The sequence below is a fragment of the Bubalus bubalis genome, chromosome 10 (assembly GCF_019923935.1).
Source record: "Bubalus bubalis isolate 160015118507 breed Murrah chromosome 10, NDDB_SH_1, whole genome shotgun sequence".
Lineage (NCBI taxonomy): Eukaryota > Metazoa > Chordata > Mammalia > Artiodactyla > Bovidae > Bubalus > Bubalus bubalis.
The window spans coordinates 41909050-41922783 of NC_059166.1; the positions used below are offsets into that span (position 1 = coordinate 41909050).

Genomic DNA, 13734 nt, shown 5'->3' on the forward strand with positions numbered 1-13734 from the left:
ATTGCAGCATGTGGGATCTAGTTCCCTAACAAGGGATCAAACCTGGGCCCCCTTCATTTCGAGCACGGAGTCTTAGCCAGTGGACCACCAGCGAAGTCCCAAGATTAGAATCACTTGAGGAACTTAAAAAAAAAAACAAAAAAACTGATTATTTTTTCAGTATAATTGTAGATTCATGTGCAGTTGTAAGAAAAAGTGGAGAGAGTTCCCTTGAACTCTTACTCAGTTATCCCTGTTGGTAGCATATCTTGTGCCTGTAGTACAGTTTCACAACTAGCAAACTGACAGTGGTACAGTCTGTCGACCTTATTCATATTTCAACTTTCTTAAAAACACTGATGCCCAGACCCTATCCCAGACCAATTGAATCAGAATCTGTGGGAGTGGGACCCAGGTGTTAGTATTTTTTAAAAGCTCCTCTCAGGCATATTGAATATTTCCACTCAATATTCAGTACTATGAAGATTCATTCTGATGGGAAAATTATGTGCAGTTAAGTATACTCATGCACTAATTTTGTATTAAAAAAGGAAAACTGGACTATCCTATTGTTTGGCTAAGAAAATAAACAGTTCAAATTGGATTTTTCTAAATCATCACAGAAAGTAGACCTTAAAAGTGTTAATCCTTCAGTTTGAGACCAGCTAGGCTTCCCTGGTGGCTCAGTCTGTAAAGAATCCACCTGCAATGCAGGAGACTGGGCTTTGATCCCTGGGTTGGAAAGATCCCCTGGAGAAGGAAATGGCTACCCACTCCAGTATTCTTGCCTGGGAAATCCTGTGAACCGAGGAGCCTGCTGGGATACAGTCTATGTATGGGGTGGCTGAGAGTTGGACACAACTGAGCAACTGACACACACGTGTTAATTTATTTAATCCTCTCCGCAAATGATGAAATCAGTTTTAAACTGTTTTCTGCACTAAAGTATGTGAGGATACTTAGACTAGAAAGAACTTTCTCAGTGATAGTGCTAGCAAGTGGCAGAGCTGAAATTTTAAATCAAGCTGATTCCAGAGCCTACGGTCTAACCACTACTTAATACTGTCTCATAATATGAGGCAAGTTTTTGCTTAGAACTTTTTGTGTTGAATTTCAGCTGTAACTTACTAAGATTTGTTTAAAGATTTTTAGTGTTAATAAAGCTAATATGTATAATTATATAGTTTGAACTTTGAAGTACCTGAGGTTTTTTTTTTTTTTTGGTATGTATGTGCTGATTAAAGGCCAACAGATACTGTTTTATTACGAAACTCTTAGGGGGAATTGAGCCTGATTATAAGATGGAGCAGAAATGAGGAAAACAAATCCAGATTTTAGCACTTGCTTTCGCTGGCTTCAGTTCTTGAAACAAATTGCCTGAAGAAGTAGGAAGATGCTCTGCATTCCTCACCATTTGTCCCCTTGGCTTGAAGACACTTGGGCATATATATAAAAGAAGAATGGTACCTCTCCCTTGCTTCAGGGTTGTGCGGATGACTGCACATCTGTAACACAACTGGGCAAGAGGTGGAGAGGGAGGGAGGGCCAGGCAGCGGCACTGGCACTGTAGGAGGTGTTCACCTGAGCAAAGCAGCTAGAGTAGGAGCAGGAAGGAATCTGTCAACAGGGAGAGCTTACCTTCTTTAGCTTAATACTTACTTTTTTAACTTTTTACCTACCAAATCTACAAATGACAGCAGTTAAAGTGTCCTGCTGCTGTTTTTTCCCTCCAAATTCTAATAGTTAAAATTATATATTTTGATGTAGCATAAAAGGTAATATCTTGATTTACCACTTTAATGTTTTATATGCTTTTACTCTTCAAATTCGGAGAAGGCAGTGGCAACCCACTCCATTACTCTTGCCTGGAAAATCCCATGGACGAAGGAGCCTGGTAGGCTGCAGTCCATGGGGTTGCTAGGAGTCGGACACGACTGAGCGACTTCACTTTCACTTTTCACTTTCATGCATTGGAGAAGGAAATGGCAACCCACTCCAGTGTTCTTGCCTGGAGAATCCCAGGGACGGGGGAGCCTGGTGGGCTGCCGTCTATGGGGTCCCACAGAGTCGGACATGACTGAAGCGACTTAGCAGCAGCAACTCTTCAAATTAAAATGACTTTTTCACAATTAAAAAATAGATAAATTTAAAAAATAAATAAAATAGCTTTTTCTATTTAAGGACCTGTGTTATTCTGTTTTATCTCTTAATAATGTGTCTTCCGGAGAAGGCAATGGCACCCCACTCCAGTACTCTTGCCTGGAAAATCCCATGCACGGAGGAGCCTGGTAGGCTACAGTCCATGGGGTCGCTGAGGGTCGGACAAGACTCAGCGACTTCACTTTCACTTCTCACTTTCATGCATTGGAGAAGGAAATGGCAACCCACTCCAGTGTTCTTGCCTGGAGAATCCCAGGGACGGGGGAGCCTGGTGGGCTGCCGTCTATGGGGTCGCACAGAGTCGGACACGACTGAAGTGACTTAGCAGCAGTGTATCTTCTTGCTTTTATTTGGTTTGCATTTTTATTCCATAACCTTGTCTATCCTTTGCCATATGATGACTTCAGTATATTCTAAGGCTTTTGATAAATTTTAAAAATCAGTACTTATCAAAAACTGAGTAACAATTAGAAGGAAGAGTTCCTAAACTTGAAAGAAAATTTCTATTCCAAAGTATCAATTAACTTTAAAACTTGTTCAGAGGATTCTAGCAGCATCTCAGTGAAATCAGAAAAAAGTATGTACTTTCCCAATTATTTTTTAATACCATGACACTTCTAGCTGTTGCAATATCTATCAGTAAACAGGAAATATGAAGAGAAGTGGAAAACTATAAAGCATATAAAATATTTGACTATTTTACATATTCGAATATTAAAAAAGAGACCTGTAGTATTTGGAGATGTGAATTTTTTTTAGCATATTAAAAATGTCACTTCTTCCCTAGTCGTCTACAGATTTTACTTCATCCAGTCAAACACCAGTATAATTGGTTTTGAGAAGTGACAAAATTAATTTGAAAGAATGTCTTAAATTTTTTTGAAAGAGAATAATGTTTGATGGTAGTACGAAGAAGCTGAATCGATTTGATATTAGAATGTACTACACAGCTACAATAACTAAAAGAGTCAGAATTGGTACGGGAGTAGAGTTGGATTTGGTAGAACAAAAGAAGTTCAAAAACAGTTTCAAGTGTATTTGTAAGTATTCAGACCATAAGGGCATCTTACATTGGTGAGAGCAAGGATGGATTATTCAATAAATGAATATTTTTTAAACTGAAAGTTTGCAACCCAAGTGTGAGTCATGAAATCAATTCACTGGGTCCTGACAGTTTTAAAAACAGGTTGGAAAACGTTTGCTATCACATGAAAATGAAAAGTACTTTTATAGGACTTTTTGTTTTTCATAGATGTACATGTATAGGATGTAAATGTGTTCCTTAGTATGGATCATGGTTTAAAGAGTTTGAAAACTGTTGCAATAAATAGTATGTTGATAAATGGCTAACCATGTAGAGGAAAACATTCAAGAAGGATGTAAAATGCAGACTAAATAAAAGACTGCTATACTATTTCACTTGAACAAAGAATAAGAATAGTAGCAGTTAAATGAATGAGAATTAAATGAATGAAAATAGAAAAAAAAGAAAGAAAAAGAAAATGAATAGTAGGAGAAGAATTAATGAGAATCATTTAGTAAAGGAGAATTAAATGAGTGAGAATCACTTAAAGGAGAGTTCAAATATGTGAAGTATACAGAACCTTGTAAGAGCAAATAGAGAAAATACATTAATACTAGATGTATATACCTCAAACTAAAACCATTAAATAAACTATTAGAAATTTTTAAAAAATTATAGAAATACAATCAAAATTAAAAAGATTTTTGAACTTACAGATACCATTAGTATAGTAAAAATATAGATATAAATAAAATTAAATATAAAGGATACTGAATGTTACTTATAAAATATATATATTTCTGATGTTTATTAAAAAATTCAATCCTGTCACTTCCTGTGTGATTTTGCACAGAGATTTCCTAAGTGTTACCATGTAAAAAAGAAACTGACTGATTTCTTTCTGTGTTTTTAGAGGACTATTTTAATAAAGGGAAAAATGCATCCGAGGACAGTAAGCTTCGCTTTGAAACTTACCAGTTAATATGGCAGCAGATGAAATCTGAAACTGAGGTGAATCCCTTTTATTTTTTTAAATAAATAACGTTTCTTTAATATCATACCTCTCATGTTTGTTGGCTTCCCATTTTACTTTCTACCAATTTATAAGAATATTGATGACATATAGTTAATCTTGGTTAAGTATAATATGTATATCCTAAAACAACCACAACACTCTTGTTTCAAGTATTAAGCCTAGCTTCAGGTATTGGGACATGTGTTTACAGTGGTGGCTCCTAGTGCATAGGCCCTTTTCATATCGTCACTACTTTTAAATAGTGGCACTCTTTTTATTTTTTTAATTAATTTAATTGGAAGGTAATTACTTTCCAATATTGTGGTGGTTTTTGCCATACAGCGACATGAATCAGCCATGGGTGTACATGTGTCCCACCTCCCTCCCCATCCTATTCCTCTGGGTTGTCCCAAAGCGCTGGCTTTGAGTGCCTTGCTTCATGCATTGAACTAGCACTGGTCATCTGTTTTACATATGGTAATACACATGTTTCAGTGTAAATAGTGGCACTCTTTAAATTATCCATTCAGTTACACATTTAAGAAATCAAGCTAATTCTAAACTACTTCATTCTCTCATCCCCTTTTTCAGTTGCCATGTTCTTAATATTTCAGCTCTGAAAAGTTTCTCCACCATAGCAGATTTGTAGATGTGGGGCCAGCATCTTGAGGGGACTTGTTTTGTTCGACCACACAGGATTGTATTTCTTGTTCTTTTGTGTCTTTAGGGGGCAGAGTTATGTACTTCCAGTTTATTACTGCTTCCCACCACCCTCTATTGCTTTCCACCTGATGGCTTTGCTCCTTGCTATATTCTGTGGGACCCTTGAAGCAGTTTGGATTTATGGTTTCTAGTTTAAAAATGCTAAATCGCTTCAGTCGTATCTGACTCTGTGTGACCCTAGAGACAACAGCCCACCAGGCTCCCCCATCCCTGGGATTCTCCAAGCAAGAACACTGGAGTGGGTTGCCATTTCCTTCTCCAATTAAAAAATCTAAATGGCCCTAATAGATTGTCATCATATCCTCTTAACTGATGTCCCTGCCTCTGATGTCAAACCCTTCAGGTCTGTCGCTTATCCCTATGCCACCATTGGCCAAATCCTGTGGGGCAGATCCAGCCCTATGCCAGGCTACAGGGGTTTTCCAGCCCCACTACCAGAACAGCTTCTATGATCCCGTCTAATCTGGCCTTCACAGATTAACCCTTCTTAACCCCGATTTAATCATACCTCTGCTCCAAATCCCTTTAATGGTTCTCCCCATAGGACAAAATCCTAATGCTTCAATTTCAGATATATATTTCCTTGGCCTAGTCCCTTGAGTGTTTTGTCCAGTCTCATTCCTGGCCACTTCTCATGTTCTTTATGCTTAGCTATGTCTTTGATTGCGCAGATGATTGGTGCTTTCTTCCTTGTTTGCCTTCTCCATTGTCCATTCCCATTCCTTCTTCATTTTTTTTCATCCACCATCACCTCCTGCATCACCTGCTCCCTGCTTTGGCTCAATTATATTACCTGCTCAGCTTAAGTTGGATGGTCCTTCTTTTTGCATAGATTGCTACAACAGTATTGGAACAGTGTATTTTAATTTAATTGTAAGTGTTCTATCTCAGTTCTTCTCTTTTCTTGGGGAAGAGATTTTTTTCATTTGTAAGGTGATTAGAAAAGCCTTGTTGAATAAATAAATGAGATTTTTTAAAGGAAAGAATCCCAAACACTGGATATTCACTGGATATTTAAGGAAAAAAAATTTAAATTTCATCTAATAATCATTTTACATGTGATCTTTGGAATTGAAATTATGATAGTTTTCTTTCTCAGATTTGGAAAGATATAGCAGATTACTGCTAAAAATAATTTGTGAAGTTTTGTGTTTTCTTTGTAGCGACTACAGGAGGAATTAAATAAAAACCTATTTGACAGTCTCGTTGAATTTCTGCGGACATCTCATTCTGGGCTCTGGAAGAATTCTAAAGACTGGAGCTGTGAAATAAAACTCAGAGAAATTCCAACTGCTGCACTTGTTCTAGGTACAAATGTGTGTGTTTGTTTTTTTTCATAAATAGTGGTTTTGTTGTTGAGAATAGTATGGAATCACCTGTTCTGATAAATTTGTTTTGTCGTTTTCATTTGCAAAATTACATTGATCAAAATTTGCATACTTTGAAAACCAATTAAGTGTTCTTACATTAATCATACATCTGTAAATTAAATTGACCAAGGGTTAGTTAGTACCCTCCTCACCTTTTTATCAGAAAAATGAAGGGGCAATAAATTTGTATTACTATTACTCTTTCTTCATTAGTTATTTTAATATGAGATTTGAATTCAGTAATAAACTATCAGTATATTGATAGATGTGACTTTTATTTTTTAAGTCATATCTTCAGTGAAATTACTCTGACCTTAATTTTATTTCCCTGTGCTTATTTTTAAAAATTTTGTATTGTAATATTGTGTTAATATTAACTGTTTGGAGGGGGAGGTTGGATGAAATATATATGTTACTTTCAGACTGCAGATGTAAATTTTTTAGGTGCTTAAGTATCCATCACTAATATCTCATTTTAATTAAACATCTGGAATGCAGGATATTGGAAAAAATTCTTTGCAATATTATCAAATTTTCTTCATTCCTTTTGAAAGGAAAGTTGGATTTATTTGGATTCCAACTTAAATTCCAATACATTTAAGAGTATTCCAAACATACTTTTCATTGTATTTCCAATTTATTATTTATTCAAGGTATTTATATTAGTGAGCTCTCAGATAAGAAATTAATTCTGTTATTTAATACTGCCTCTAACACTGTTCATTACCTAAATATTCTTCCTGATATTCAGGGCAATACCTCTCAAACTTTAATGTACCTATAAATAATCTCCAGGGATCTTAGTAAACACAGATTTTCATTAATAAGTCTAGGGTGGGGCCAGACTTATTTGCTGGTTATTTAAGCGTGCTCATTTCTAACAAGCGTCCAGCTGATGCCCATATTGCCAATCCCAGGACCACTCTGAGTAACAAAACTCCAGCGAATGGTTGTTGTAATGCTGTGGACCAGTTTTTCAGTGCAGTTTTAATTTTAAACCCCTTCCATTTACTGATGAGAAACAGAGACCTAGTGATGGCTGGCCTGTACTGTCGGGGTTTTAGTTTCTCTCCTGCCAGGTTATACAGCCTGATAGATGGCTATTGTTGTTCAGTCACTCACCTGTGTCCAACTCTTAGTGACCCCATGGACTGCAGCCTGCCAGGCTTCCCTTTCCTTCACCATCTCCTGGAGCTTGCTTAAACTCATGTCCATTGAGTGGGTGATGCCATCCAGCCATCTCATCCTCTGTCCTCCCCTTCTCCTCCTGCCCTCAATCTTTCCCAGCATCAGGGTCTTTTCTAATAAGTCAGCTCTTTGCGTCAGGTAGCCAAAGTATTGGAGCTTCAGCATCAGTCCTTCCAGTGAATATTCAGGACTGATTGCCTTTAGGATTGACTGGTTTGATCCCCTTGTAGTCCAAGGGATTCTCATGAGACTTTTCCAACACCACAGTTCAAAAGCATCATTTCTTTGGCACTCAGCCTTCTTTATGTTCCAACTCTCACATCTGTACATGACTACTGGAAAAACTATAGCTGTGACTATTTGAACCTTTGTCAGCAAAGTAATGTCTCTGCTTTTTAGTGTTCTGTCTAGGTATGTATAGCTTTTCTTCCAAGGAGCAAGTATCTTTTAATTTCATGGCTGCAGTCACCACCTGCAGTGATTTTGGAAGAAGAAAAAATCTCTCACTGTTTCCACCGTTTCCCCATGAAGTGATGGGACCGGATGCCATGAGCTTAGTTTTCTGAATATTGAGTTTTAAACTTTTCACTCTACTCTTTAACTTTCACGAAGAGGCTCTTTAGTACCCCTTCGCTGTCTGCCATAAGGGTAGTGTCATCTGCATATCTGAGGTTATTGATATTTCTCCCAGCAATCTTGATTCCAGCTTGTAATTCATCCAGCCCGGCATTTCGCATGATATACTCTGCATATAAATTAAATAAGCAGGATGACAGTATACTGCCTTGATGTACTCCTTTCCCAATTTGGAACCTGTCCGTTGTTCCACGTCTGATTCTAATTGTTGCTTCTTCACCTGCATACAGGTTTCTCTGGAGGCAGGTCAGGTGGTCTGGTATTCCCATTTCTTGAAGAATTTGCCACAGTTTGTGATCCACACAGTCAAAGGCTTTAGCATAGTCAATAAAGCAGAAGTAGATGTTTTTCTGGAAATCTCTTGCTTTTTCTGTCATCCAGCAGATGGTTGCAATTTGATCTTTGGTTCTTCTGCCTTTTCCAAATCCAGCTTGAACATCTGGAAGTTCTCGATTTGTAAACTGTTGAAACCTAGCTTGGAAAATTTTGAGCATTACTTTGCTAGCGTGGGAAATGTGTGCCCCATTGTGCAGTGGTTTGAATATACTTTGGCATTGCCTTTCTTGAGATTAGAATGAAAACTGACCTTTTCTAGTTCTGTGGCCACTGCTGAGTTTTCCGAATTTGCTGGCATATTGAGTGCAGCACTTTAACAGCATCATCTTCTGGATTTGAAATAGCTTAGCTGGAATTCCATCACCTCCACTAGCTTTGTAGTGATGCTTCCTAAGGGCCACTTAACTTTGTACTCCAGGATGCCCGAGTCTAGGTGAGTGATCACACCATCATGTTTATCTGGGTCATTAAGATCTCTTTTGTATAGTTCTTCTGTGTATTCTTGCCACCTCTTCTTAATATCTTCTGTTTCTGTTAGGTCCATACTGTTCCTGTCCTTTATTGTGCTCATCTTTGCATGAAAAATTCTCTTCAGTTCAGTTCAGTTCAGTCGCTCAGTCATGTCCGACTCTTTGCGACCCCATGAATTGCAGCACACCAGGCCTCCCTGTCCATCACCAACTCGTGGAGTTCATCCAGACTCATGTCCATCGAGTCAGTGATGCCATCCAGCCATCTCATCCTCTGTCATCCCCTTCTCCTCCTGCCCCCAATCCCTCCCAGCATCAGGGTCTTTTCCAATGAGTCAGCTCTTCGCATCAGGTGGCCAAAGTCTTGAAGTTTCAGCTTCAACATTAGTCCTTTCAATGAACACTCAGGACTGATCTCCTTTAGGATGGACTGGTTGGATCTCCTTGCAGTCCAAGGGACTCTCAAGAGTCTTCTCCAGCACCACAGTTCAAAAGCATCAATTCTTCAGCACTCAGCTTTCTTCACAGTCCAACTCTCACATCCGTACATGACCACTGGAAAAACCATAGCCTTGACTAGACAGACCTTTGTTGGCAAAGTAATGTCTCTGCTTTTTATTATGCTATCTAGGTTGGTCATAATTCTCCTTCCCAGGAGTAAGCGTCTTTTAATTTCATGGCTGCAGTCACCATCTGCAGTGATTTTGGAGCCCAAAAAAATAAAGTCTGACACTATTTCCACTGTTTCCCCATCTATTTCCCATAAAGTGATGGGACCAGATGCCATGATCTTAGTTTTCTGAAGTGTCTCTAATTTTTTTGAAGAGATCTCTAGTCTTTCCCATTCTATTCTTTTCCTCTGTTTCTTTACATTGATCATTTAGGAAGGCTTTCTTATCCCTCCTTGCTGTTCTTTGGAACTCTGTATTCAGATGGGTTTATCTTTCCTTTTGTCCTTTGCCTTATGCATCTCTTGTTTTCTCAGCTATTTGGAAGGCCTCCTTAGATAGCTGCTTTGCCTTTTACATTTCTTTTTCTTGGATATGGTTTTGATCACCACCTCCTGTACAGTGTTTGGAATCTCCATCCGTAGTTCTTCAGGCACTCTCAGATCTAATCCCTTGGATCTATTTGCCTGATACATGGTTGTTTGATAAAGTCAGGGGTCTGAGGAGAACATATTTCCAGTTAAAGACAGTGTTGGTTATCATGTTTCCAGTAGCAGTTTTCAAGCAGTTAAAGTTTTATAGTAGCAAGTCTCAAGCTGTTACCCAATGTCTGCTATTGGAACCAGCCTAAGCATCAAGGTACCGTCTAGAAATCACAGATTGTGATGTTAGGGAGCTTATCAGTAGATAGAATTTTTTTAGTGGGGAAATGGCCAGTCAGCTCTGATAACTGCATGCAGAGCACCAAAACTGATTTGTGGAAATGAGACCCAGAGATACAATAAATTCTTAAAGAACCTAAAGTTTTAATTTAGTTTTAGACTGTTCCCTCAAAAATCAACTTAGCATGACTTACCTTTTGTATTTTGCTATGATCATTTAATAGTATTAATGTTTGGATTCTCCTCAGTTGTTAAGTTAGGGTCACACTAACGGCCTTATTGTTGAATGATTATTTTAAAAGCTCTTTATGAGTTTGAAATTCCTCCTAAGATGTTTTCATGGGTCATTACACATCCCCAGTAATTTTTTTTTTCTTAAAGAAAAGTTGTGTTAAATACCTTTCCTGACAGGTATAGTGCCTGCCTCTTTGTATGTGTTTGTAATGGAGATCTTTTCATTTATGCAGTATATTTTCTTATTTTCTATTATTAATCATGTTTTGAAAATGTTTTACTTAGTAATTCACTTGGCATGTAAAATTGCTTTTCTTATTGTTAAATTATTAATGATAAAAATGGTGGTATAATATTGGTTTATTATCCCATAGGTGTGAATGTAACAGATCATGATTTAACACTCAGAAGTCTAACAGAAGTCCTTCAGAATAATGTCACTCCTTATGTAGTCTCATTGCAAGCTAAAGATTGTCCAGGTAAAGTATAAATGCTCTAACAGCCTTGATAAGATGTTACAAATCTCCATCCTTTTCTTTTCTCGCTTTAATTATCCTCTTTATTTGTGGGAACAGCGTGGCACTACACTTTTGGCAGGATGAGGTTTTTTAAGTGCCTCTCAGAGTAATCTTGACTTTTGCAAGACTCTTGACCACTTTTGTTCAGTTTATTCTTGCCCCACCCCTACCATATCAGCTTCACTACCAGTGATAGTTCAGGCACTTCCCAAGATGTGTTCCTGAAGCCAGTAAAATTTTAATAAATTGGGCAGTTTGGAACAGGAAGTTGAGAATTGAGGACTGAGGAACTTTTTATTTAGCCCAACAGAGAAGAGACTACATACATAGGCTCATATTTACAGCCTCAAATCATTGTATCATTCCACTTTGAAAGACCACCATAGTCAAAAAAAAATAGTCCATTGCCAGAGCTAATCTCGATGGAGCCATTAAATCATGAAGAATGTGGACACTAACAGAGTCAGATGTGCTTAGATTTGGACTGACAAAAGGGCTTTAAGTGGTTATATTCATGTTCATATACTATTTGAAATTAAATAAAAGTCCTTGGGACATCTTTAAAATGACTATAGGGATTTCACTGGCAGTCCATTGTTTAAGACTGCACACTTCCAATGGAGGGGACACGAGATTGATCCCTGGTCAGAGAACTAAGGTCCCACATGCCGCATAGCATGGCCACCAAAAAATAAAAAAGATGATTATAAGGAAGAGTTTAATCAGTAAAATAACTTATGTAAATAATATTATTGATCTCTTTTTAGGGGCCTTAAAAACCTTTTGCTGTCCAGTGTAATTTAAATGTATATTATTCCTAATATAATTTGTAGTTTCCATGTTTACACATTTGCTTAGGTAACACTTTTATTACAATAAATAAATACAAACTTTGTCCTAGTATTAGTCTGAATTAATAAAATTTAAATATTAAGGAGAGAATACTAATAAACCTTAATAGTTAATATGTTAAATGTTATGTTAATATTAAGTGTAGGAAAACATGTTCTACTGAGATAGTGATCAAAAAGTCTTAGATTTGTTTTAAGGGAATATTCTTTCTTGTTTTATGTTCTGTAGATATGAAACATTTTTTGCAAAAGCTGGTCTCACAGTTGATGGACTGTAAAGTAGATGTGCAATCCAAAGAAAAAGAAAGTGTTCAGGTCATCCAGAAAAATGTACATTATTCAATGGATTCTCTTTCTGCTTGGTATATGAGTGTCACACAGGTAAATGTAAACTGACAATTTTTTTTTTTTTTTGCCAAGAAATTGGCGTATGATTGAAGAGGCTTGGAATTACAGTGAACTTAGTACTGTTTTCATCTAATAAGGATATGTTTATGCAGCACTAGGTAGCTAGTTTAGTAGTAGCTACTTATTTTTCCTAAGGTTACTAGAATCTAAAAGTTTTCTTTTATTGGTATGCAACCTAGTTCCTGGGAAGTGTTTAGTTTTTTACAGAGTCATTTTATTTGTGGGAGAATGTTATCTAATGACAAGACAGCATCAGGAATTTGTTCTGCTGCAGATTCTATCTCTATGACAATGGCTATAACTTTAATATATTATCTCTTGGGTTCCTCGTTATTTACTTTGGTGCAGTAGAACCATGCTTTCAGTACCCATTGTTTGATGAGGAATAGTCATATATATATATATTCAGTTGAGTTCATTCACTCAGTTGTGTCCAACTCTTTGTGACTCCATGGACTGCAGCACGCCAGGCTTCCCTGTCCATCACTAACTCCTGGAGCTTGCTTAAACTCATGTCAATCAAGTTGGTGATGTCATCCAACCATCTCATCCTCCGTTGTCCCCTTCTCCTCCTGCCCTCAATCTTTCCCAGTATCAGGGCCTTTTGCAATGAGTTAATTCTTTGCATCAGGTGGCCAAAGTATTGGCGTTTGCGCTTCAGCATCAGTCCTTCCAGTGAATATTCAGGACTGATTTCCTTTAGGATGGACTGGCTGGATCTCCTTGCAGTCCAAGGGACTCTCTAGAGTCTTCTCCAACACCGCAGTTCAAAAGCATCAATTCTTTGGTGCTCAGCTTTCTTCACAGTCCAACTCTCACATCCATACATGACCACTGGAAAAACCATAGCTTTGACTAGACGGACCTTTGTTGGCAAAGTAATGTCTCTGTTTTTTAATATGCTGTCTAGGTTGGTCATAACTTTTCTTCCAAGGAGCAAGTGTCTTTTAATTTCATGGCTGCAGTCACCATCTGCAGTGATTTTGGAGCCCATAAAAATAAAGTCTCTCACTCTTTTCATTGTTCCCCATCTATTTGCCATGAAGTTATGGGACCTGATGCCATGATCTTCGTTTTTTGAATGTTGAGTTTTAAGCCAGCTTTTTCACTCCTTTTTCACTTTTCATCAGTAGGTACACACACAGATATATATATATATATACACACACACACACATAATGTATACATGTATAAATCTCATGTGTTCCATGTTTGGAGTTCTCAACGAATAAATGCTCTGTAAGTAAAGTATGTTTAACAGGCAGATAATATAAATAGAAGTTTCATTCTGCCATGACATCTCTGGTGAAACTGAATAAACCTAGATGATTCATGAGTAACTGTACCATAAAAACCACAGTCTTAGTTTATGATGCTGTTGTAGCCAGATAGTATGGGAAAAGTTACTGAAGTGACATTTTCTGCTGAATGTATTTGCTGAAGTCATCATAAAAGAAGTTTGTTTTGCTTTATATAGGGATTAAACTGGTTC

General features: G+C 37.4%; 1 protein-coding gene across 7 annotated transcripts in view; it reads left to right on the forward strand.

Moving 5' to 3' along the window:
• Positions 1–13734, forward strand: part of ORC3 (origin recognition complex subunit 3) — a 70027-nt gene that overhangs the window by 4292 nt on the left and 52001 nt on the right. For all 7 annotated transcript variants that reach the window (XM_006058076.4, XM_006058073.4, XM_025294583.3 and 4 more), the window contains 4 exons: positions 4077–4174; positions 6065–6209; positions 10840–10944; positions 12064–12215. In XM_006058076.4, the coding sequence (XP_006058138.3) occupies positions 4077–4174; positions 6065–6209; positions 10840–10944; positions 12064–12215 (500 nt within the window). The remainder of the gene's footprint in view (positions 1–4076; positions 4175–6064; positions 6210–10839; positions 10945–12063; positions 12216–13734) is intronic.